Here is a 27,115-nt window from a genome sequence, read left to right as displayed (position 1 = left end):
GGTTACATGTTCAGGAATGCAACTAAGTTAAATGTAACTTACATGTGTTCAATTATGTATAATATTGCAACCATAGTAGTCTAGTGAATAAGATACATACTTATCATCAGATAGAAACAGAATGTGAAGTATTTTATGGGAAAGGATCATTTCATTGATAAATAATCCAATATTCTGATTCTGTTAAGGTGGTCTCAAGTGGTCAAGGAAAACTTGTTTAAAACGTTTTGCAGGTCAATACTTACTCCTTTTTCAGAAAGATTTAAGGTTGGCAAGTGCAGCAATCTGGTACGGGAAGATTTCCAGTCAACTGGCATTACATTACCATAATTATCAGTCAGAGCATTCCAAATCCTGATGAAAAATAAAAATTACAGAAACAATCTTCAGCCTTCAAGAACAACCTGCAACTATTATTCTTTAAAAAAGAATCCACCCCACTTTTTAATAACTTTAGTAGGAGCTTTTTATAACATTTAGGCTGCAATCCTAATCACACTTTCCTGAGAGTAAGCTCCACTGAACAAAATAGGACTTATGTCTGAGTAGACCTGGTTAGGATTGTGTCCTAAAGCTTTTTATAACATTAAAGCTTTTTTCTATAACATTAGAGCTTTCTATAACATTATATGATATTCAGTTTGTTCTTAATTTAAGACCATGCGCTTTAAGTACACGTACTTTAAATAAGTGTTATCAAGCCAACGAGGTTGCATTCTCTGCCCACATCCCCTTATATCAGGTCATAAATCTGGCACATAGTTATAGTGAAGCATCATCATCTGAATTTACTTCATAAAGGTATTTTTAAAGTGATCCAAAATTGACCATTTTAGAGCTATAGATATATAAAAATGATGAATTTCTGATTGGCCCCAATCCAGCCTTAATTACATGCAACCTAAATAAATGCACAATTACATTGTGATGCACAAATACATTGGCTGTATGCCCTCAGATTGCTTGCTGGGTTGTCATGACTATTTTTAAAATACTCTCAAAAATTTAACAGTTAAAACAAGTTTTGCATCCATAGGCAGCTGGAGAAGATAACACGTGGAAAAGGGATCTTACTAAATATTTATTTCACTTTTATTTATTTCCATTTTTTAGCCTGTCAACTCATTTGATTCCATGGTGACTTTTCCCATATCAGATAACAAAAGAATGTAACTGCCTTGATCAAACCTTAAAACCTGTCTAATCCGATATTCTGTCTACAATAGAAGCTAGTCATATACTCTCAGGAAAGCTCATCAACATGACATAATGGAGATAACCCTCTCCTGTTGTTTGACCCTAGCATTTAGCAATGAGAAACTGTTGCTTGGGTTCACAGGTGCTTTGAAGAATATTTCTCAGAGCTCTTAGTCATTTTAATCCAGAACTATGTGTTTAGACAAGAGAAAGCCTAATGAGGAAAATATATATTTGAGCCCAAGTCATAGTTTGTGCTACTCTAGTGCTTGACAAAAAATGAACAAAGTAGAAAACCAGATCAAAAACCAATTAAGTGTTAAAATAAGCCTGCAGCAAGGAAGATTAAAAGCATCACGTTGAATACATGATATTCTCAAATATTCTCAAATATTGTAGCTTGGGAGTTTCAGATTATCTACATGGAAGCTTTCAATGCTTCCAAATTTGAAAGCAAAACTAATGACAAAGGGCCCAGTCCTATCCAACTTTCCAGCACCAGCGCAGCTGCAATGCAGCCTCAAGGTAAGGGAACAAATGTTCCCATACCTTGAGGAGGCTTCCACGACTGCTCCCCACCATAGGATGCAATGCACTTCCTATGGGTACGGCTGCACTGGCACGGGATAGGATTTGACCCTAAAACAATACAGAGGTGACGATGGGAGACATGTTTTTAACTGTCATTTTGCTATCCTGCCTGGAACATGTTACCACTCTTCACATCAATTTCCTCTAGTCTAGAAGAAAATCCTGCACATTACATGCACTCATTCATTTTTAGAAAAGTTTCAATAATTAATTTGCTTTTTAAAAAGAGACTATGGGAATAGGTAAGTTGGAGGTACTTAGGCTGCAGCACTATCTGCCTTAGTTCCTTCCCACTACCAGCCCCTAGTGAGAATGCATGGATGTCTGGTGTTGTATGTATGTTAGGGTGGATGTTTGCAATAAAGCCCCAGTGGCTACAGTTCATGATCTACACCAAGATATCTTGGCTTACATCTAATGCTCTTAATCACAACAATAAACTAGCTCTGAGTCTAATCAGGATCATCATATGGGGGCAGCAAGCTTCTCAGTTACAAAGGACTTTTCTTCAAAAAAGAAACTGTACTAATGCACTTATTCCAATAAGAGAGGGCACTCAACTACTTTAGAACTTATAAGACTCTTAGGGAACAATGTAATACTTCAAAGACCCTATTTATTATTATTAAGAATATTTATATGGTGCTTTTTATCAAAAAAGTTATAAAGCTTTATTATTACTATTAACAGTATTTATCTACACAGCAAAAAGAACTCTTCCCTTCACACAACCTACACCTATAAACTAAAATGGAAACAAAAACTCATTCACATTTGTTCTATGGAACCAGGAAGTTATGAAACAAGACTAGGAAACATTTAGAGCAGGGGTGGCTAATAGAGGGAATTTCAGCAGGTGCAGCTTGTCATCTGAGAGACCACCTACTGAAATCCCCTTCACTACACAACTGTTAAAGGTATAGGAGCCCTGAAGTTGAATAGTTGGCCACCCCTGATTTAGACAGTAGATAAACGTGTACTTGGGGTGCAATCCTAACCCCTTATGTCAGCATAACGGCAATGCAGCTCTGAGCTAAGGGAACAAACATTCCCTTACTTTGAAGAGGCCTCCATGAGTGGCACCCAACTGCAGGATGCAGCACATGTCCCATTGGCATCGCTATGCCAGTGCTGGAAAGCACTAACATAAGGATTGCACCCATTATCACATAACTTGCACTAATCGGTAGTTGTTGCAGTCACCCCTGTCACCTTTGTTCTTGTACAGCGTGATGATGTTTGCATACCTCATGTCTTGAGGTACTCCACCTTCTCTCCAGCAGAGACAAAGGATTTCATGCAGCTCAGTGATGATGATCTCTTTGCAGCACTTTAGGACTTCAGCAGGGATGCTGTCTTTTCCAGGTGCCTTGCCGAAGGCAAGGGAGTCCAGGGCCACGTGAAGTTCTTCTAGGGTTGGTTCACTGTCAAGCTCCTCCAGCACAGGCAGGCACTCAATGTTGTTCAGCACTTCTTCGCTGACTACATTTTCTCTGGAATATAGCTCAGAGTAGTGTTGCACCCAGCGTTCCATCTGCTGCGCCCGATCCTGGATGACCTCGCCTGCAGCAGACTTCAGAGGGGCAATTTTCTTCTGTGTTGGACCTAGGGCCTGCTTGATACCATCATACATCCCCTTGATGTTGTCCGTGTCAGCTGCTATCTGTATCTCGGAACAGAGCTGGAGCCAGTAGTCGTTAGCACATCTCCTGGCAGTCTGCTGGACTTTGCTGCGAGCACCTCGGAGGACCTGCAGGTTGCGCTCACTGGGACAGGCCTTGTATGCTGCTTGAGCTCTCCTCTTTTCCTCAATGACTGGTGTCAACTCCTCAGAGTGGGCTTCAAACCAGTCTGCCGTCTTGTTGGTCTTCTTGCCAAATATGGACAAGGCGTTGTTGTAAACGGCATTCTTGAAATGTTCCCATCTGTTGGATGCGTTTGCATTGACCGGGCCTGGAAGAGATTCCTCAAGCGCTCGTGCAAATTCCTCCACTTTTCTCTGATCCCGGGTCTTGCTCGTATCAATGCGAGGTCTTCCTTCCTTTTTTGTGTGGTACAGTCGCTTTGTGGCATCTCTCTCCTTAGCGTTGTAGGAAAGTTGTTTGCCCGAGTTGCACTAAAGAGGCTCCAGGTACTTGCAGAGAGCGTTTATCCAGAATCACAGTGTGGATTCCGAGCCAACAGGTCCACCACTGATATGGTATTCTCCCTTAGACAACTGCAGGAGAAATGCAGGGAACAATGACAGCCACTCTTTATAGCCTTCATAGATCTCACGAAGGCTTTCGACCTGGTCAGCAGGGATGGCCTCTTCAAGATTCTCCCCAAGATTGGATGTCCACCCAGGCTCCTCAGCATCATCAGATCCTTCCACAAGGACATGAAGGGCACTGTTGTCTTTGATGGCTCCACATCAGACCCCTTTGACATCCGAAGCGGCGTGAAGCAGGGCTGTGTTCTTGCACCAACCTTGTTTGGTATCTTCTTCGCTGTCCTGCTGAAGCAGGCCTTTGGAACTACAACAGAAGGCATCTATCTCCGGACCAGATCAGATGGAAAGCTCTTCAACCTCTCCAGACTGAGAGCAAAGTCCAAAGTCCAGCTGAAATGTCTGCGTGACTTCCTCTTTGCCGACGATGCAGCTATCACTACCCACTCTGCCAAAGATCTCCAGCAGCTCATGGATCGTTTTAGCAAGGCCTGCCAAGATTTTGGACTGACAATCAGCCTGAAGAAAACACAGGTCATGGTTCAGGATGTGGACTCACCTCCCTGCATTACAATCTCTGCACATGAACTGGAGGTTGTCCATGACTTTGTGTACCTTGGCTCAACAATCTCCGACACTCTTTCTCTCGATACCGAGCTAAACAAACGCATCGGTAAAGCAGCTACCACGTTTTCCAGACTCACAAAGAGAGTCTGGTCCAACAAGAAGCTGACAGAACATACCAAGATCCAGGTCTACAGAGCTTGCGTCCTGAGTACACTTCTGTACTGCAGCGAGTCATGGACTCTTCACTCACAACAGGAGAGGAAACTGAATGCTTTCCACATGCGCTGCCTCCGACGTATTCTCGGCATCACCTGGCAGGACAAAGTTCCAAACAACACAGTCCTGGAACGTGCTGGAATCCCTAGCATGTATGCACTACTGAAACAGAGACGCCTGCGTTGGCTCGGTCATGTCGTGAGAATGGATGATGGCCGGATCCCAAAGGATCTCCTCTATGGAGAACTCGTGCAAGGAAAGCACCCTACAGGTAGACCACAGCTGCGATACAAGGACATCTGCAAGAGGGATCTGAAGGCCTTAGGAGTGGACCTCAACAAGTGGGAAACCCTGGCCTCTGAGCGGCCCGCTTGGAGGCAGGCTGTACAGCATGGCCTTTCCCAGTTTGAAGAGACACTTGGCCAACAGTCTGAGGCTAAGAGGCAAAGAAGGAAGGCCCATAGCCAGGGAGACAGGCCAGGGACAGACTGCACTTGCTCCTGGTGTGGAAGGGATTGTCACTCCCGAATCGGCCTTTTCAGCCACACTAGATGCTGTTCCAGAACCAGCTTTCAGAGCACGATACCATAGTCTTTCGAGACTGAAGGTTGCCAACTACTGCACTAATCAGGGCTTAGAATTATAAAAAGGAAGTGGGATGGATGAGCAGCAAAACAATGCAAAACTGGGGAGGAGTCAGGTACTGGGGCTTTAGAACTGTTCATTCCAATTGTCCCCCATAAGATTTTTTTTAATGGAAGGGGGAAAAAAGACCTCTATTGAAAGCCAATACGATTAGGATGAAAACCTGTAGGAGCAAACTACTAAAGCAGCCCTCCATCCTTCCTTTCCATGGTTTTGCAGACTCCCCCTCTGTTTGTAATTTAAGCACTGATCAGGGCAAGGTGCACAATTAAGCACATGTCTAAGGAGGTCCTTATAACATTAAGCATGTTTTACTCAGAATTCAGTCAACAGGGTTTACTCTCAAGTAAGTAGGTTCATGGTAGACAAGCAAGTTTTATGTGTTTGTAAAGGGGGACTACTAAATACAGATAAATTAAGTTTATTTTACTATGTGCCCAATCAAACTGAGACTCAGTCCTGCAGGTGACAGGAAGGACTCAATTCCATGTTCTGGTCTGAAAAGTTTAAAGTACAAGTTGGTGACAGTACAGTAGCAGCTACTGGTGAAGTCACTCAGGCCTCCACAGATGGCTGGGAGCCACCAAGCTCAGTAATTACTTTGTGACATTTGGTATTGGAACTAATAAGAGGGAATCTCCAGTGGCTACATCTAGAAGTTTTCCCCAATGGAAGGACTGAATGCGTTGGTGGTGCAGGAGAATCTGCAACAACCCCAAAAGGGGCAGGGTGTCCAGATATCCCCCTTTTCCAGGACATGTCCTTTTTTAGCCTTGTGTCCCGGAAAAGTTCTTAAATGTTATCCTTTCCCCTGCACACAGCGCATAACCTTCTTGTAAACAATAAATTATATGTAATAAATTATATGCAATATAGTTTTAAATTTAATAATAAGTAATATACTGTTTCAATTAACCTCATGAAATCAATATACGAGTGTTTTTAGCTTTTATTCTGTCATGTATTTTTCTTGGATGTCCTACATTTTGGGGTACCTCATCCTCTTTTGCAGTAATGACATCTGGTCACCCTTAAAAGGGTGAAGTGACGCTTCTGCACCCTCCAGGCTGCAGGAGGTGCCTCATTCATTTCCAGTGACTACCTTCAACAACGCGCACTGGGTTGTGGGTGCTAGGGTGCCTCACGCGGGGGTGGTGCTTTTCCAAGGACTCCAGGGGGAGGCTCTGCCTCACCTGCCCGCTCAGGTCCCTGCCCAGCCGCAGACCCACCCGGGAAGGGAAGGGGGCGCGGAGGGGGCCGCAGCACTCACTCGTCCTCGTGCAGGCCGCTCTGCTCGCTGAGGGGCCGTGGCGGGGGCCGGGCGTCTGCCTGCTCGCAGTGCTGCTGCCGCGCGGGCGGAGGCGGCTGGAAGCAGAGCGGCAGCCCGGCCCGCAAGTCTCCGCCCTCGCCCCACGGGCTTCCCTCCCGAGCCGGCGCCGGCGAGGGCTCCCGGCAGCCGCCGCCCTCCTCCTCCGACGCGGGCTGGAAGCCCGAGAAGTCCTGCCAGTCGCCGGCCGGGTCCCGCGGCGAGGTGGCCGCCGCCATGGCCGACGCGGAGAGGGCCGCGGAGCGCTCCCGGCCTGCGCGCTCCCGCTGTAGGCTGGGCGACGCGCGCTCCCGGTGGCCGGGCGGAGCGTCCGGCACAGCAAAGGCGGCGGCTGCTACGAGGGCCAACTCGGGCCAGTCCTCGGAAAGCCTCCGCCTCTTGGGTGGCTGGGCGGACCACTCGCGCCAGGACTGCAGGCCCAACAGCCCCATCTCACCCAGGTCTGCTCAGCCCATTAGAGTCAATGGGACTTACTCCCAGGAAGGTGTGGAGAGGATCGCTGCCTCAGGGACAACACTGTGCCTGTCTACTCAGACGTAAGGCCCTTTAGAGTCAGTGGGGCTTACTCCCAGGAAAGTGTGGATGGGATTGCAGCCCATTGACTGTGATGGAACTTACTTCTGAGTAGACATGCATAGGATTGAACTCTGTGGCAGCAGTCCCATCCACACTTACCTGGGAGTAAGCCCCATTGACTATAATGGAACTTACTTCTGAGTAGACATGCATAGGATTGGGCTCTGAAGGCTGCAATCCTTTCCTGGGAGTAAGCCCCATTGACTGTAATGGGACTTAGTTCTGAGTAGACATGCATAGGAATGTGCTCAGGCTGCAATCCTATCCACATTTACCTGGGAGTAAGCCCCATTGACTATAATGGGACTTACTTCTGATTAGATGTGAATAGGATTGGCCTCTCAAGCAGTGTTTCTCAACCAGTGGTACAGGTATCACCAGTGCAGGGTGACCAGATGCTCTCTTTTTCCAAGACATGTCCTCTTAATTTTATCCTTTTTTTTGTCCTGGTAAAGAACTTAAATGATCTCCTTTTCCCTGTGAGCAGGCAGCGCAGAGCCTTCTTGTAATAAATAAATTATATGTAATATAGTTTTAAACTTCATAATAAGTGATATAGTGCTTAACTTAACCACATGAAATCAATACATGAGTGCTTTTCACTTTTATTTTGTCATGCTCCACCTTTTTCTTGGATGTCCTACATTTTGGGGTTCCTTGTCCTCATCCGATGTTATGACATCTGGTCACCTTGAAACAGTGGCACTTGAGGTGGTGTTGGATAGTACTTGTGGGACCCCTGGACACCTGCCACTCGGCAGCTAGGAATGCAACACCACAAACAGTGGTAGGAGGCCCAGCTTGGTGGGCAGAGCTCTGAAGCATGCTTTTCCTTGCTTGAAAAAGCCCTCCTGTCCACCCTGAGCCTCTTACTGGTGTTTATCATGTTGCATCAGGCCTCCCAATCTGGCAGTAACTGGCGATGACATCATTGCTAGTTACTTCCGGTGGTACTTCGAATAGGTGGACCATGTGAAGCTAAAGCGGAAGTGGAGCGCAATCGCTCCGCATCTACTTTCACTGCTGCGGGGAGCCCTGCTGCAGATTGACTCGGGCTCTGCAGCAGCCCCCCTGAGTGGCGCCATCCTGGGGATGGCACCACTGCCTCCTCACTGCCTCCAGGCTGCCCCCTGCCCCTTAAGGGTTGCAACACCCCAGTTTGAAAAGCCCTGGCCCAAGCCTTGGAAGAATAGCCTTTTGTCTCCACACTTAAAGGCACAATCTTATGCCTGTCTACTCAAAAGTAAGTCCTACTGTGTGCAATGTGACTTTCCCAGGAAAGTGTGGCTAGAATTGCAGCCTAATTTGTGCAAGAATAAGGCTGGCTAGACAAATTGCCTGAGGTGGTATGCCAGGTGCTGTCCACACTCGAGGGGATGTACTGCTGCTGCTCTCTCATTTCCTGGCCTGGAAAAGGAAGAAGAGGATGGAGGAGAGGTGCCTTGTGTGTTAGAGCAGCTATCCACCCTCCTCTGTACTTCCATTCCTTCTTCCTTTTCCTATCCAGAGTGGGAAGAGGAGCAGCAGCAGCAGTAGAGACAAGTGGACCCTTCACCGTTAAGCTGCTGCCTGAAGTAACTGCCAACTTCCCAGTTGGCCACATGGATGAGCTGGCTTTGGAGGCAATCAAGATTGTAGTTCAAGGGACAAGATTCTTACTGACTCTTAAGGCTGTAAGGACTCATGAATGAATACAAGTGGGACCTCGGTATTCACTGATTTGACTTACCACTTACTGATCTGATACTGAGATCCACCTTTAAATGCCTTGTAACAAGGAAAAAAAGCACCAAAATCCAATTTCCCGCTTTTGTACTGTTTAAATAATTATAATTTCATTCCCTTAGGTTCTATTACTCATCCCATCTAATGGCTGAATGAGGTATAGTGTCTATACCAAAGCATTCTGGGGCAACAATAGAGCAGCAAGAAACCTGGAAGTGGGTCATTAAAGCTATTTTTCCCACTGGTTTGGTAGCCACTGATTTTTTTTTATCCGCCATAGGTCCCGGAACAGAACCCCAGTGGGTAACGAGGCATGCCCTGTACTGTTCTGTGTCTAAGCAAATTCTCCAGCAGTTTGGAGATGGGTGTGAAAATATGGTGAATGCTGGGCATTTTGTCACTGCAATATCTTCCCTTTTATCATGCCACTCACTTTCTAAAATAGCTTGCCATTTTAGAAAGTGAGTGGTTTGATAAAAGGGAAGATATTGTAAGATAGGTTGTTTAGCCTGGGAATCAAGGTGTTAATTTAGTTTTTCTGACTGGGAAAGTCACATGATGTCATGTTGTATAATATTTACTAACTGAGAAGAGAGACCAGGCTGAAGCAGTGCCCTCAACCTGCCCCCCATTTTTCATATATGTGCCCCATTGCTACTACCAGCTTCTCCTCTACTGCTACCCATCATTTCTTCAAAAATGGCTGGGGTGGGGAGGATCTCCAAGGATCCTTGCCCTACAACCCACTTTGAAGCAGTGCCAGCAGATGCGGTTACAATCTTCTCTGCCTGCATTTCTTCAAGGCAGACTGGGAAAGGGGGACCGACCTTTCCCTCCTGGTCTTGATTTGAAGAAGCAACCACAAAGATAAGCTATCTCCTTTGCTCCCTCAGAGCAAATGAGAAGAGAATGGTGCAGCAGCGGGGTAGAGGGGTTGGAGGAGGGAGCAGGCATCTCCTCCAGCTGCCACCTCTCCCAGCCCATCCCTCAAAGCAGCTGATTTATTCTATCTCATGGGTTCCTAAAACACTATACTGTGTACAATATCTACTGTGATGTGGACAGAACATTAAAAATTGTGCATGTGAATGTAAGACAAAAAGCAATGTCTGGCTGATGCTACAAGGATCACATCTGGAAGTGACCAAAGAATCTTATCAGGACAATCCTGTGCATGTTTACTTACAAGTAAGTTCCACTGTGTGTATAGGATTGCAGCCTTCCATTTATTTTGGCATAAGCCTTGAGATGTTCTGGGCTTTAAGATTACATGCAAGTCAGCCTCTCTACCTTAGAAGCCCACTGACTGGAGGATAGTTTTCAAACATTCTAGCACATCAGTGCATGGCTCTGAGCATGAGCAGAGCATCTTTTCTGTTTGGAGGGAAGGATTCTTGTTAGTCAATGGAAGGAGATAAGATTGCCTTCAGCCTTATGAGTTATATATGTGTTCTATTGTATTTGTGTTTTTAATTGTTTTAATGATTTTAGCACTTTTAGTGTATTTAAATATTATCATATGCTGCCTTGAGGGCCCTTAAGCAGGGTGGAAAGGTGGGGTATAAATCTCATAAATAAATAAATAAATAAAATGTCCACCATCCCAAAAGTTCCTGTACCATCTTTCTTATAGAAGGCATTTTAGAGAAGGCAGTTTAGAGAACGTGGATTAAAAATGAAGACATCAGCTAACCTTCATTCCCCAGTTCTGGTGATTATTTTTATTTATTTGAGAAATTTATATCTTACCTTTCCTATGCTGAAGCAAATGCCCAAGGCAGCTTACAATGCTCCAAAATAAACTACAAAGTATCATAACAGATGAGAAGCCTTAAAAACATTAATTTTAACACTGAACAGTGAAACATAAAAACAAAACAAGGTCTAACGTATCGCTGAGCCATTGGGGGAACAAATAAGTCCAGGGAGGCAGTCAAGTCATAGCAGTGTTTGGGAGGCACAGAGGGCCAATATCTATCTACTCAGCAACCAAAAACCAGACAAAACAGGTATGTTTTGAGCCTTTGCTGAAAAGCCTCTAGGAAAGAAGTAGTTCTCAATTCGCCTGGAAAGGAATTATAATTGTGGCATCACTATAGAGAAGGCTTGCCCCTGAGTTGCCACCCTTCTCACTTGGGATAGAGGAGGCACTTGTAGAAGAGCGAGGGTGGGTTGGAATGTGTGGAAGGAGGCAATCTTTCAGATAGCCCAGCACCATATCATGGAGGGCCTTAAAGGTTAGAACTAGCACCTTGAATTGGAACCAGAAGTGAATGAGCAGTCAGTGTAGCTGCTGGAATAATGGTCCAGCAGAGTCATATCATCTAGCTCCTGTAACCACTTGAGCCACCACATTCTGCACTAATTGCAGTTTCCAAACTGTTTTAGAGGGTAGACCCACATAGAGTGTGTTATAGTAATCCAGTCTTGAAGTTTCTAAAGCATGGAGCACGGTGGCAAGGTCCAAATGGCTCAAGTATGGTCTCAGTTGGGTGAAACCAAAGTTGGGTGAACATACTTTTAGCAACTGCTGCCACCTGGTTCTCCAGCGAGAGCTGATTGTCTAAGAGAACTTCTAAGTTGCACACCTGCTCTTGAGGGAGGAGTGCAGCCCTGTTCAAAGTGGGTAGAAGGTTCATTACCTACATTGAGGATTTCCTGACCAGGAGGACCTCTTGTCTTTTCAGAATTCAATTTTAATGTATTGGCTTTTATTCAATCCCCTATTGTATCCAGGCAACACCCCAGGACTTCCACAGCGTCCTCTGAGTGGGATGGCACGGAGTGATAGAGTTGGGTATTGTCAGCATATTGGCAACCCCCACCCTAAATCCCTGGATTATCTCCCCCAGTGGTTTCGTGTAGATGTTAAAAAGCATGGAGGATAGGTTAGAACCCTGCAGCACCCCAAAATGTAAGGGCCAGGGTGCCAAACAAGTATCTACCAGCATCACCATCTGGGACCCATCAGACATGAATGTGGAACCATTGTAGAGCAGTGCCCCCAAGCCCTGTTTTGGCTGGCTGACCCAGGAGAATACTCTGGTTGATGTTGTTGAAAGCCACTGAAAGGTTCAGCAAGGACATACTATCCCTATCTAATTCTTGGTGAAGGTTATTTATTAGAGCAACCATGGCTGTCTTTGTCCCAAAATCTGGCCTGAAGCCAGACTGGAAGGGGTCCTGATAATCCTTCTCATCTAGGAACCCCTGGAGCTAGAATGCCACCAGTTGCTCAATCACTTTTCCCAAGAAAGGAAGATTGGAAACTGGTCAATAATTGTTTAAGTTAGTGGCATCCAGAGATGGGTTTTTCAGGAGAGTGTGCACAATTGTGGTCTTCAGGTGTTGCAAGGTCCAAAAAGCAAGACTCAGTAGTCAAGGGTGATTGTTTGCAAGCTTTTATTTTGTTGCTAGCAATGGGCATCTCATGGGACTACTGTCCAAAGCATTGAGAGCAAGTATCAATCTTAACCAGACCCTTTATAACTTTCTGGGTTCTTTGTTTGAAGATTTGAACTTCCCATTGGCTGAAGTTTGACATCATAGATAGGGCTAACTCTTAATAGGCTGTAGATAGCCTTAGAGACACTTGATAGGTGAGCTTCAAGTTTCAGGTTTCCAAATAAGGTAAAATTAAACAATTAAACATATTGAATTACAAAGTTCTCAAGAACCAGCAGGGGATGCTATAACATTATTTTATCCAGGACTGTCCCTCTTGGCAGAACTTCAAACCCATTTCTTGGCATACATTCCCTTCAGACTCTTAGGATGGCCTTGCTTGAGCCACCTGTCTTATCTCTCCTGCATTCCTTCCTGTTTTTAGCAAAACACTGTGGGGCTCTCTGCCAACCTCTGCGAGGCAAGGTCCTTTTAACAGTTTTACTCTATGTCTTGATTCTATTTGTGACCAGTTACTTTGAGTACATTGGTATTGAGGGATCTATAGTGAAGTATGTCCTTGCTAGAAGTGACCTCTTCCCTTTAGTGGTTGCCTAGCACCTGTTAAAGTGTAATCCCTTTGAACAAAGGCTTCCGCCAGCTTCTTGTGTTTTCTCATATATTTTAACATAAAACAAACCAAACTTTCACTGCATCACATTTTCTTTTTAAGAAATCCTCCCATTTACCTTCAAACAAGTTACTCAGCCATTACATGCCAGGCAAACTGCTTGGAGCAACCCTGCACCAACCCCCTCTAAACATTCATTTCTCCATTTCAGTTGCAGTTCAAACAAAGGCTGATTCTCAAGGATGTTCTTGGTTATCTAATTAAATGTATTTTTTTTTCTAAATTCGTCTCTTGCAGGTGTCTGTGGCCAGCTAGCTAGACGCTATATCAGTCTGCCAAGACAGTCTGCCTGGTCATTCTGTCACCTCCCATCACAGGATGCTGGGTATTATTCCCTCCTGCAAAGACGAATATACAATAGGTTTCATCCCTGAGCCCACTCAGCCCTTGCATTTCATATGCCCAAGCTGGGCAAGGGTCAAGCCAGCACGAAGTTGGTCTCAGGCTACAGAGGATCCTATCCACATCCTCAGACTGTGTAAGATGAAAAGAGTCCCTAATGGTGGGGCTGGCAGGCCAGACCAGGAAAGTTTTGGTTGGTGGGTAAATCACAGTGCAATCCTTTGCAGGCACAGTGGCTGCTGTGCCAGTCTAGAGTGTCACAAACATGCGTGATGACTCAAGAGTCAGCGGTGCCAGTGGGAGGCCTGTGCTGTAGGGCCACAACTGGAGGTAGGATTTGCACTGACCAGTACGGGGGTGTGAGGAGGGCGGCACGGAGGAGGCATTTTGGGGCAGTGGAGGGCAGAACAGGTTAGATCAGGCCCAGGAGGGGGTAGAATCAGCGGAGGCCTCTTCCTACCATATCCTAATCCCCTTCCCAGCTCAGGCAGCCCTATACAGGGCTGCTCAAACTTCTGTCAGCTGAATAGCTAGCTGAGATCTGAGTAGCCCCAATATTGCTGGCTGGGATATTACTTGGGAAAAGAGGAAAAATACCCCCTTACCCCTAGGAGACATCCAGCCGGCTCCCAACTAGCACTGGTTACAGTGCAGGCCATGTGGCTTGGCTGTGCCAGAGCTAGTTAGAACTGGGCTGTCCATTTACTTGAAATGCTACAAATGCCACTGGTTTGAAGCTTCTTGGGTCTTTATGCTTTCAGTTATAAAATGCCATCTCTCAGTTATGTGCTAAAAAGTAATGGGAGTGGAGGGGACCTGGTTCTATACAGTGGGTTAGACTGCATGACTTTAAATATTCCACAATTATAATTATATAAAAGACTGAAAAACCATGAATGTTTAGTGCCAAAGTGGATAGTTGAATAATATGGGTTGTGCTTTTATTATTGGGACAAATAAGAATGTAGAAGCCCCAAGGGGAAAGGGCCACTCCCATAAACTTCAGGCTGCTGATGTATTCAGAGAAAAATATACCTATGAACACATAAACCTACACACACACAAACTAAACTAAAGGCCATCCAGAATGGTGCAGCAGGTAGAAGTCCAGACATGAAGGGACTAATTCACTTCTCAAAAAGATACACTTACTTGGAAATAAGCTCCATTGAACTCTCTAGAATTACTCTTGGGTCAATATGGAGAATTGGGCATGTTGGGGAACTTCACAAAGCCTAGTTTTGCAATTTGCTGCTTCTTAGCTGGGGGCTAGATATGGGGAAGGGAGCAGTGCAACACAAAGTAGTGGTAGTGATTTACACTCTGGAATGAAGCAACTTAATGCCCTCCAAAATAAGGAGTAATTATCCCCATTTCATTTTTAACACATTTAAAAATAACCCAGGAGTATTGTTTGGCAAGGGGAGAATATTCTTAAGAGTTCTAGTTAGTTCCACTGCCATAGTAGAAGGTATGGAGAAAAAGTGGTATTTTGGAGGTGTTATGTTAATTGAACATTCCCTAAAGACACTAGTGTGCCACCAGTGCCTCCTGAACCTTGGTGAACACCCTGGTAGTGGTGTGAGGCCAAAGGTTAATGCCTGATATTGATAGTATCAGGATCCATTAAAAAATGCAGGAGGCAACGATGGTGGTGGTGGATTGGGATATGAAAGTAAGCTTCTGAGATGTTGATGGAAGATAAGAAGTTCCTCTCCTCCAGTGCTGTGTGATTGACCTCTGCGTCTCCATTTTGAACCTGTATTTTTTTAGGTAACTATTAGGCACTTGAGATCCAAAATAGTACTCACGTCAACGCAGCTTGCAACCACAATGGGCTGTAGGGAGGCAGCAGCAGGCTGAAGGTAAAAGGCACCCCTAAATCTGCCACTCCTTGTCCCATGTGATGTGCCCTGATGCAAGCCACATCATGTGGCTTCATGGTTGAAGCCAAGGACAGGAAGAAGTATTATTGCCAGAAGTCCTGGCCATGGACAGGAAGAAGTAATTTATTGAATTTGTAATCTGCCTTTCTCCCCAAAGGGCACCTAAGGTGGCTAACAATAATTCATAATATACATAAAAACAATAAAATACAATTAAAAGCAATATATAAAATAAGCAATAAAAGCAGACAATATAAAACAAGCAGGCAGCAGTAAGACATCAATACGCATTTCTCTCCTGCTTGTGGGCTTTTCAAAAAGCTGATGGGCCACTATGGTAATGCTAGACTAGACGGGTTCAGTGTAACATACAACTGATGCTACAAGAATTGTTAAAAGCAGTTGCATATGTAAGATGAGCATTCATGGGAAACTGCTGTCTAAAAACACAACTCCCAAAATGCCTTGGGTATACGAAATCATGCAGGTTTTGGATCTAACCCATTCACCTTGTTACTATGCAAAGAGTGGAAGTGAATCCTAATAACCAAGCAACACTTTATAAAAAAAACATTTGAAAATTATAAAAAGTTCATCAAGTTAATTTTTATTGTGCTGCCAAGAGCCAAATTACAAGAAACCATTTTACATTTTAAAAAGTAAACAAGCAATCTGCCGAATTGCAGTGCACTCCAAGTGCCATGTATGCATCTATTTTATTTTTCAGAAAATTATATCTGCATTTTTCTTACAAGAGCACAACAGGAACCAAAGTAAAAGAGTGTAATGGATACAGCACATAGGATAAATAATATCTTCAAAATAATAATAATAAAATAATAAAAACATTTTACACCATGTCCTATATCCTGCTAATATTTTTCAGAATATTGTCTTGATTGTAAAACAAAAGCAAGCATTTACAATTTCTGAATAAAGACTGCTTACTCTTATGAAAGGAATGAATGATTTGTCTTGACAGAATGTAGGTAATAAATGGACAGTAATATTTATTTCAGTGTTGTCATAATGAGTATAAAATGCTGGGGGGACTACATTTTTTCTTTTTCTGAAACTGAGTTCATTAACAGAAAAAATGTTGAGCCTTTATGATACACTTATTTTTCTCTTTGATGCAAACAGCTAGAACACTTTTTGATATTCTAAAACAAAACATTTGTTAATCTTCGGATTAATAAATTAGGTCAATATAATAAATTAGGTTTTTCAGTTTTAAAGTTCAGTAACCTCTGACCAAGTATTTACAACAATACTTGAGAGTTCCTTTACAAAAAATACATTTTCTTTTCACATTAAGCATACTGGGTATCTGTGTCTTCTGACAAGCAATTGTAAAAGAAAAAGGCAATGCATAAGTGGGCAGTTAGTATAAAAGTGCCAAGACCTGTTTGGAAAAGTTAATGTTGTATGATATAGTTAAAAGTTACAAGTCAAGCTGCAACAAACCTCTAGCTAGTTGTGGACTGTATTCCAGTAGTTGTTTCAAACAACTCTTTTCAAATATTTCCAAGTGCAGATGGGGTTATTCTGTGGAACTGATTAGTTCTGCCTGTATGTTATGTGATCAGTGTATCTAGCCAATGCATTCAATTAACGGCCTTTTTAAGGCCACGCAGGAAAAGAAAAAGAAAAAAAAACCCTGAAACATAGCAAGTAGCAACAGTAATGCTTACTGCTAAAGTTGTACACACACTGTGCACACATATGCAAACAGAAAGACACACACACGCACTTGCATACTCACACGTTCAAATCAAATAAAATGCAAGTAGAATGAGATGCTCTCATTTTCCTAATCTCACAATTGTTTAAGCAATAATATGGAATGCTTGTTTGTTTCTGCTCTGGGTAAAATCTCAGTTAAAAATACATTCAACAGGGAAAAATACAAAATTATACTGATATATACTGTATATATAAATATCATATATATACTGTATATATACATATATATACATATATAGTGTGTATATATGTGCATATGTATATATACACAAATATATATATACATATACACATACATATGTACATATATATACATATATATACACACACGTACACACATACAAATGCTTTGTTTTCAGCATAACTATATTTACATAAATATTTCTATAAAGCTAAAATTTTAAAGACGCATGATCTCCTTTCTTTCTGAGCTTCCAAAAAGGTGCTTGAGTAATATACAATTAAAATTAAGCAGCTTCCTAGCATGGAAGTTGGTTCTAGTCTGCATAATCAGTAAACAAAAATCTTACAATGATTACCAAAAACTAATCTGAGCAAGATCTTCTTCCAACACAATCTTATTCTTTTCCTCCAATGAAAAACATTAGAACCACCTGAAATAGATACATAATGAGAAAAGAAAACACACACGCACACGCACACAGACGTTCTGAAATCAGATGGTGTTTTTAACTTTTCCTTCCTTCCTTCCTCCAATACTGTTGTCAAAAGATTCAGTGCTCATATCAGAAATTAGACAGGCGTTAGCCATTTGCCTAAATAATCGCCTAAATCTGGACAATCAGCATCAAAAGGAAAACAAAAAGCAGCACAAGGTATATTTGTACACATCTTCAATAAACTTGCCCTTTGTATATCTGCTTTAATGTTTTCCTTGCTATGTCATTAGCTATAGCAGCTTATGATCAGGTAGAAAAACATAGTTGCAGCTACACTACACCTGTGATGTGACAGGCTCTCTTCTAAGAGAATATTTTTGTAGCACAGCTGAAAAGGGAAAAAAAAAAAAAACCACCCAGACTTCATTATTCGAGTTCAGGTAGCATTATGCTTAAACTTCACTGCAACAAATGCAATTTTGGAGTGATAGGAAAAAGCTATATTCTTATTTGCTTCGACTCCCAACTAAGCTGACCAGCTTCTCTTCTTTGAGGCATCCTGTTCTAACCTCTCAAGCTCAACCCCAATGACCCCTTCCCAAACAATCTCTACTACTATGTTACAAGCAAAACATCTCAACAAGTTTAAAAACTTTGGTTCTAAGAAAACACTTGGTCAGTTATCGCAAGGAGAAGTGGGAATGCTTGTTCTGGCACATTGCAGGAGTCGGAGCCCATCCCAGTAAGGTCTCAGAGCTGTACATGAAGTCACAAATCCAATACAATCCACTAAGCAAGTGCACAATTCTAGTTTTATTTTAATAGCAGACTCAGTCTTTGCTTCTTCTTTACTTCTTGATAATGTTGCAGTTTCTCACACTGTTTGATAGAAATTATCTGCCTGTAAGTTGTTCTGTTTTTGCATGCTGTAAAATCCACTGTATCTTGAGTCTGGGTCAGCAATTCTGAGCATCCTTTGAGAACTGTCCACCTGAACCATAGTTCCTTTCTTGCAGTCCACATATACCAGCTGATTGTTCAGACAGGAAGGCTGTTTAAAAATAGAAAAGCACAACAGAAACTAAGTCTATGTAAACATACATTTTAATAATGTATTAAAATCGTCTTCCTTTCCAACTGAAGCAGGATCATACACTATTTTAGGCACACTGCCAACACAATTCAGCCTGCCACTTCCATGTGAACAATAGTATCTCCTAGGTTCATATGCAAATAGAAGCATGTCATTAAATTTAGTGGCATATAGTTGCTAGATCTATCTATTATTCTTGCTGGAACAAATGTACAAAGTTGTCAAAATACAGTCAGTGCTCCAAGATGTCTATGAGGAATCTTGGCAGGTCTGGCACCAGGAGTCTATTATTGAGTACTAGCTGACCCTAAAGCCTAGCAATGACACCCAACCAAGTGACCAGTGCTGGTCCCAGATTGCTGGAGGCCCTGTGGCAAAACCTGCACTGCACCCCCCCCCCAATTACCCCAATAAATGAATGGGATGTTTCCACCAGGACTGAAGTTCAGGGGTTGTGCTGGCCAGGTGGACCCTCTGATAGGGCATGCACCCTTAGCCAGTGCCCAACTTGGCAAGACTGCAGGCAATGTGAATCATCACTGCCTTCTCCTGCTCTCCACACCCACAATTCAACTGCTTAGTGTAGTGGTACTCAAACATTTCCGGCCAGTGGCTCCCTTGACCCCCGTGGCTGTTGGCCATGACTCCCCATCATGTTCCTGAGGGCTGGAAGTGACATCATTAAACAGGAAGTGGCCAGAAATATTAACTATATTAAATATATTAAATATAGTATTATAATATTATATTTATAATATAATATTAAATATATATTAACTATATTAATATTAATTATATTAATCATATCATTAATTAAATCCAGATCTTAAAAATATATTATTAAAACACAGCAATATACATGCTTTATAAATGATCAGCTGCTGATCACTGTTGGAGACAGGATGCTGGAGTAGGTAGATTTTGTCTGGTCCAGGCGGACTCATTTTTTTAAACTTTGTAAGTATACCAATAGAATTGTTTTATCAAATGAACTTTGTGAACAACCAGTCTGACCAACATTACACACACACACACCCCTGTGGACCCCAATCCAACTAGTCATTTCTCCTATTCTCCTTGGATAGGATTGAACCCTTTATTAATTTAATGAAATTAAATTTTTCCAGCAGCTGGTGGGGAAAACAAAAATAGACCATGAAAATATATCAGAGCTGATAAGGGTTTGGTTAGGAAGCTGATTTGTCTCCTATACTAGGAGATGCACAGCTCAAGCCTATGCATGTCTACTCAGAAGTAAGTTCCATGAGAGTCAATGGGGCTTACTCCCAGGAAAGTGTGGATAGGATTGGGCTGGCAATCACTTCATCAATGGCTGGTAAGTATTCCCTTCAACTAGCAAGATTCATCACTTTAAAAATACAGCCCTTCCTCTTCAGTCAAACAACAAGATTAATAAATCACTTTAAAAACAGTACACTTTTTCTGCTCCTAAGTAAAGTGTGTGCTTGTCTCTCCCCTCCCCCTTTGCCAACTGCATGGAAGCAACTTTAAGAGTCCTGATGACTGATAAAATAGGAAGCGTTCTATTTGGGGAGGGGAAGGAAAGCTGGAAGGTTTGGAGATTGAAAGGGGAGAGTGGAAGAGGGAGGGGGTTGAAAAGATAGATTTCACTTTGATGAGAAGCAATCCAAGACTGGGAACTAGGAACCAACCAGACAAGGATCAGCGAGGGTTAAGGACTGCAAGCTGAGCATGCTCGGAAGAGGGCAGGGCAGCAGCAGCCACTCTCGAAGCTGAGCAACTCCTTGCTTTCTTTTGCTTTAAAAAAAAGCAGACAGGCAGATTCTGGGCTGCCCAGGGGTGTGACCGTATCGCTTTGAAAGGACATCCCCCTTTGAGTTCCTGGCAAGCCCTAAAGAGCATCGCCTCACAGTTTGAATAACACTGGATTAGTGCAAGGGGTCCCTTGGCACCAACACTGGATCTCAGCATGCTTTCATGTTGGAAAAGTAAACTGACCTAGAATTTACCTCTCAATTTGGAGATTACATTTAACTGTCATAACTGATCCTCATGGATAGACCTGTCTCCAATGAATTTGTCTAATATGTTTAAAAAATCATTTGGGCTAAGTCCTTGACATATTGGGCTGGTTCAGATTTGAAATGGTTGTGAACATAATCATATAACCTCTCCCAAGTCTCTGTGCTCTATCCTCCTATCAGTTCTGTCAGTATGACAGAGGAATTAAAGTATGATAAATGACAGTTTTGCAGCTTTGGAAAAATCACTGCTTAACTGTGGTTTACAAATCACAATTCAAATAAGATGCACAACTGAGAGTTCATTCTGATTTCAAATCTTCGTTTAACTGTGGATTGTAAAGCATGAAGCTGTGGTTTAACAAACCATGACTGTGAGGTCAGTTAGTAATCCAGATAGCAAAAATTACCATTCAAAGAGCATTTCAGATAGTCTGATGGATTATAAAATATAAAAGGTCAATTGCTGAAGTATTCAATTTAATGGCCACTAGTACACAGGTGTGTGTGTGTGTGTGCCAGCAAAGCAAACAAAACAACTTTATAGATTATATTCAGATAATTCCTTTCCAGAAATTGTGGAATTTTTGCTTCTTAAGAGATTTGCATATGCGGAAGCATCCAGGGCCTCAAGTGAAGCCATGAATCAAATCCTTACTTCACATTATTCAACAGAGACAAATTGAGGGGGCCCAGTGAGAAGATGGTGCAGCCTTCAGTTGACAAAGGAGACTTGTTTGCCACATTTGTGGGGGTGTATAGCAGGGTCTCTGCATCCAAGCCCTTGCAAACAGTGTTGTTTCAGATCCTGACTCATCATTAACAGACCCAATCCAAATGCACTGTGTACATCCTATGCAGTCTGGAATCTCATCTGACAGCTGACAAGCTAATCTGGCATATCCAGCTCAAAATTCAATGCCCTTTATACTCAAATTATATGTTTAACTATCTCAAAGATAGTTTCATTTAATTTGTTTATACAAATGCAATTGCAGCATACGAAGGGTGGTCTACTGCATAAATGTTGAATTTTTACTACTTTACCTTTGTTGGTGCTCTGTAACAGGATACTGGTATCCACTGCTTTTTCTGATTGACAAGTAGAAGTGCAATTATAAGAACGAGGGCTGTCATGATGGGCACTGTTACCCAGGCAAGAGAACTAAGTGATGCCTCTGAACTTGGTTGTGATCCTCTTGTTTCTCTATAGTCTCCCTGAAGGTGACCCATATCTGAAAGTGTGAATGAGCATGTTAGTGTCATTATGACTAGACACCCTTCATCTCTTCTGTATTAAGTAGCACAGTATTTCTATCATTCCACTATCCTTTTGATTCAATCCCAAGATAACATACCATAAATAATAGCAACAAGGATTTTCTCCAACGTACTGTTCACACATTTTATAATCCAAGCTTAGATAACGTTTATTTAGGACCAACCAAAAGTAACACAGAAAAAAACCATCCAAATTCTATAGAATTTTTTGTCATAGATAGTAAGCAAAAGGACAGTGGTGAAGAGCAAAGAGGGGGCATGTTGGAGCCCCAGGAGTGTGCAAATCGTAAAATCTAAAAATAGAGTTTAGGAGGTTTCTTGCAAACTTAAACCATTATTTTTACATTCTAAGGAATTAAGAAAACAGTTTAGATTCAGCTATGATTTACTGTAGGTAACTGCAGTCCACTTAGCATGGCATCTAAGATTTGATATCTTAGGATAGTATCTAACATGAAATGATTTTCCATGTCCACTTTTTTCAAATGATTAGTTTTATGGTTTCTATTAAATTCAGGCTTAAATCTCTTTTCCCAATGCTTGAACTATTTTGTTCTATCATTGGGTCCAAGTTATTTCTTTAGAAGGATATGCCTGAACCTGGGTACATACTTGGAATTTTTTTAAATCTAAGGTTAAAAAAAATGTGCATTTCTCCATGTGTATCTAAAATGAATACCAGATCACTCGACCCACCCAGTTTCTATTATGAGAATGCCCAGAGATGTACAAGCCTTACGGGTTCCTTTAAAAAAACTGTGCAGACTGTGATATTGACTGAACAGCCAAAAGCACAGCATTTGAGTACTGTTTCTTTGACACACTGACATTAGAAGTCTCCTCCAACAGCCACTTGCCCAGGTACCAAAAAAGTTCAAATAAGAACATCTGAAAGTCCTTTAGAAAAATGTGTAGAGTAGACATTTTCAAAGAGACATTCAAGCCTCTTTGAAAAGGACAGGAGTCAAGATGGCATTGTGAAAGATTTTGAGACACCTAAAATATGGCTTTATGTCAAATCATACTTAACTATGCTTAAAAGAAGTACAAAGATAATCTCCATGCAAATATTTATTTATTCTGTTGAAATTTTAAACTACCCTAGCCTCTGGTTGTTGTACATCATCTTATCTTTCATTCATTATTTTTACTTATCCAAGGTAAGAGATATGATAATATGCAGTATTTTACTGCACCAATAGTGGTTATATCTGTATCTGAACACATGTGACACTGGATCAAAAAATGCTTGTGTGCAAGTAAAAGGCAATTCTGTTTGTGCACAGGAAAGTAGGCAATTATCTCCACAGTCTGCAGCCCTTCATGTTGCATTGTGTGCTGCTCGGAAGAGTCCCCTAAGCTACAAAGCTTAGATAGGCCCTTGGTCTGATCCAGCAGGGCTCTTCTTGTAGTTCATAAGAATTGTTCAATGTTCATGCAAATCTCTGGATTCAGGGCATAGTAACTGCCATCAGGTAACCCTGTATTATAGATCTTTCCTTTGTTCTCTGTTGGCGACTTTGTATGGGGAGATAATTCGATCTTGCCTTATATTTAAACATTTCTGTGATAAGTCCCTTGTTAATAATCATAATCAACAGTTTAATTTGGTAAACATTTCCAATGTGCAACTTTTCCTGACTGAAAGTATTCAGGTATTGCAATATCCTAACGGCTGGACAGTCTCTCTCTCTCTCTCTCTCTCTCTCTCTCTCATAAGGGCCTGTGAAATTACTATACTTCAGAGGAATATGTCCCTTAATAAGAGATGAGTTTGTCTGGTGTCTCAATGAATACTTTCCTGACATTCCCTGCTGGCAACAATCTTTGGAAAGGGTTGGCTCCAAAGGCACTTTTTGTGAGTCGAAAGACACTTCTGCCTGCACCCAGTACATTCCAATTTCTGAAGATTCCTCCAATTCAGCCCTTGTGCCCCAGATCATGCAGCCCTCGGGCTGTCAGTAGACTTTCAGGGGGATGTAAGTAGGGAGAAGGGTATTAAAAAAATACTGCACTGCTCTCAGAACTCTGATGGTTCTCCAAGTTCCATTTGAATGTGTCGAAAATAGTCTCCAAAAGAGACTTCTTGGAGAGTGAAACATCTTTGGGTCATTTTGAACAGCCTCAGATTCATGACAATCATGACTAGCTGAAATACAACTCACCTCTATGGATATGAACAATGTCATTTTCACTGGGTGTAGGCCAAACTGGTACTTCAAATTCCTTATCTCGATGATTTGTCTTCTCAATTGGAATGTTGGTAGGTTCAGGTACATACATTTCTATAAAACATTATAATTGTCAGATAAACACATAGCAACCACTCCTATTTATTTATAAAGTTACTTTTCATCCTTTGTTTGCTGCCTCATAACATTTCACTTTATGCTGGTTTTCTAACTGCTTCTCACAAAAGTAACATATAACTAAATTTTTGTCTGAGATCTCTTTCAAAACATTAATGTCTTTCATCACGTTTCCTACTAGAACATATTTTTCTGACTCCAGAAAAAGAATTTAAAGTAGTATGTAATAATATAATAATAATATACAGTATTTATATACCGCCTTTCTTGGTTTTTATTCAAGACTTTATTCAAGGCGGTTTACATAGGCAGGCTTATTAAATCCACGCAGGGATTTTTACAAATTGAAAGAAGGTTCTTTCTTTCAAGAACCACTACATTCAAGGTGTTACACTCCGATCTGGTTTAACATTCTGGCCTCCATCGTCCCACGCTCCGAGCAGATGGAACAGCTCAGCTGCAGCTTGCCAGCTGCTTCAAGGTCGCACGGTGCCGGTGGCCTCGAACTGGCGACCTTGTGGATGTTAATCTTCAGGCAAATGGAGGCTCTACCCTCTAGACCAGACCTCCTGCCTAGTATGTAAAAAACAAGCTAAGGAGCAATTATACAGTATCCTTCTATATATGATTAGGAGCACTGTCAATAATCAGATAGTCTCTCTTGAGCACGTAATGTTTATGAACCACAAGTAAAAGCTACTTCCCTTGTGTCATTCCTATCTTGGAAAAAAGCTGAGAACAGAGCAAGAGAATTAGATAGGGACTGTTCTTTTTCTATTTTCCCCATATATGTCCCCAATGAACATAGAGTAAAAATAGGAAAGCAGTTCCTATCATCATCAAAACTTTCTGGATAATTAAAATTTGGAAGCTGCAAAACTACTACAGGTCCAACTTTGTTATACACAGATTTTTTATACTAAGATTTGACTCAACGCAAGTGGCCACTACAAATGAGAAGGAATGTGCTGATCGCTGGAGAAGGGGAAAAATGCATCCCTTTAAAATCACAGTTTTAAAAAATTACTTTTTACTGTTGTAGGGAGACAGTCATGCAAGGGATTACAGGTATAACCTAATTATCCATGCGATGAGAAGAGCCCTTTAAATTAAAGGAAAACTGTCCTTTAACAATAGCCTCATTAATAGGGCAGCCAGTTTACAATCCATAAATCATTCTCTCTCCAGGCATAAGGCAGACTCCTCCTTTCCCCCTGAGCAGGTGAAAGAAGGCTAAATGGCAGTGATTATCACCTACTCCATTCTTTCCCCTTGCTGTGGCTCCTGGTGAAGGGAGGGATTGCTGCCTCCTAGTGAAGCCTAAGCGCCTGGAGAGAGACTGATTGCTTCTGTGTGCGTTTCAAAAGGTCAGCAAGGGTGTTTTAAAATCACCAAAGCAAAGGGACTTTGTTTTTTAAATTGCTTTGCTTTAGTTCGTTTTTTGCCATCCAAGTGAGTTCTGAATAACCCTGAATAATAATGAGACTCAACCTGTATTGGTCTCAATCTTATCAACAGATTGTAACAGTACAAAAGATCCATGATACATAATTTATAAATGCACAGAAATCTTATCTGTTTTAAATCAAGTAAAGAAGTATTGTGGAACAATGACTTTGAAACTGATAAATATACTTCTTTAAAATATAGTTGAATGACTGAATAATTTATTCTGAGATAAAATAAAACAAATATTTTCTGTATTCCAAGCACTGACTTGAAATACAAGGCATTATTTACTGCTAACCTCTCCCTACCCATAAAAATAATAAAATAATAAAATATCGAAAACAAAACTGTAGCAGCAGGGAACCAAGCATATCTAAAATTATGAGGTATGAATATAAAAGTATGAATATAAACTGCAGATAGCAGAGACAAAGATCCAAACAAACAACATATTCATGAGGGGAAAGCAAAATGAGAAAGAAAAGTTTTGAGGCCTCACTGGAAGGCTAGCAGGGAGGGCACAGTTCTTAATTCTAACAAGAGTGAGTTTTATTAAAATGGCTTTCTCCAGGTGTGTGATACACATAGCAGGCCTTCTCAACTGATCTTAGAGGAGAGGCCAGTTCACATAAGAGATGCTTCCTCAAATACCTTCAGCCTAAGCTATATAGGGCTTTAAAGGGCAAAAGCAGCACCTTGAATTCCTCGGAAACTAATTGGCAGATAGTGTAGTTGAAGAAGTGGTGGTTGAATGGAATGAAATTGCTGAGCTCCCTAGATCATACAGGACACCACATTCTGTACTAATGACAATATCTGGACAGTCTTCAGGGGCAGCCCCAAGTACAGCGCGTTACAGTAGTCAAGTCTTGATGTCACCAGGGTATGAGCCACTGTGGTTAGGTCTGATTGACTCAAGTATGGCATTTGAACAACCACAAACACTTTTACTCAGTTTTCAGACTAACAGAAATCTGTAAGACAGGTAAGTGAGGGGCTGTAATTCAATGGGACAGCATCTGTTTTGCTGCTGAAGGATTTCAGGTCAATTCATGGTATCTCTAGGTAGGGCAGAGAAAGATTCCTGTCTGAAACTCTGGACAGTTGCTATCAGTCAGAGTCAACAATACTGAACTAATAGACAAAAGACATGATTTGTATAAAGTAGCTTCCTATATTTCCAACATAAGACAGTCTGCTTACACAATGAATTTTGCAAACATGTATTTGCATAATACTTGCCTGTCTGTGACAAGTC

General features: G+C 41.9%; 2 protein-coding genes across 7 annotated transcripts in view; both read right to left on the bottom strand.

Moving 5' to 3' along the window:
* Nucleotides 1-7,013, bottom strand: part of FEZ2 (fasciculation and elongation protein zeta 2) — a 37,155-nt gene extending 30,142 nt beyond the window's left edge. For all 3 annotated transcript variants that reach the window (XM_066618013.1, XM_066618030.1, XM_066618022.1), the window contains exons 1-2: nucleotides 6,696-7,013; nucleotides 246-354 (exon numbers count right to left, since the gene is read on the bottom strand). In XM_066618013.1, coding sequence (XP_066474110.1) covers nucleotides 246-354; nucleotides 6,696-6,970 — 384 coding nt within the window. In that variant the 5' untranslated portion in view covers nucleotides 6,971-7,013. The remainder of the gene's footprint in view (nucleotides 1-245; nucleotides 355-6,695) is intronic.
* Nucleotides 7,014-17,437: 10,424 nt separating this feature from the next.
* The window catches only part of CRIM1 (cysteine rich transmembrane BMP regulator 1), a 184,175-nt gene continuing 174,497 nt past the window's right edge, over nucleotides 17,438-27,115 (bottom strand). For all 4 annotated transcript variants that reach the window (XM_066611539.1, XM_066611540.1, XM_066611542.1 and 1 more), the window contains 3 exons: nucleotides 24,265-24,384; nucleotides 21,866-22,053; nucleotides 17,438-18,773 (listed from right to left, as the gene is read on the bottom strand). In XM_066611539.1, coding sequence (XP_066467636.1) covers nucleotides 18,597-18,773; nucleotides 21,866-22,053; nucleotides 24,265-24,384 — 485 coding nt within the window. In that variant the 3' untranslated portion in view covers nucleotides 17,438-18,596. The remainder of the gene's footprint in view (nucleotides 18,774-21,865; nucleotides 22,054-24,264; nucleotides 24,385-27,115) is intronic.

This window comes from Tiliqua scincoides, chromosome 1 (assembly GCF_035046505.1).
Source record: "Tiliqua scincoides isolate rTilSci1 chromosome 1, rTilSci1.hap2, whole genome shotgun sequence".
In the NCBI taxonomy this organism is placed as follows: domain Eukaryota; kingdom Metazoa; phylum Chordata; class Lepidosauria; order Squamata; family Scincidae; genus Tiliqua; species Tiliqua scincoides.
This window is presented reverse-complemented; position numbering and strand designations above follow the sequence as displayed.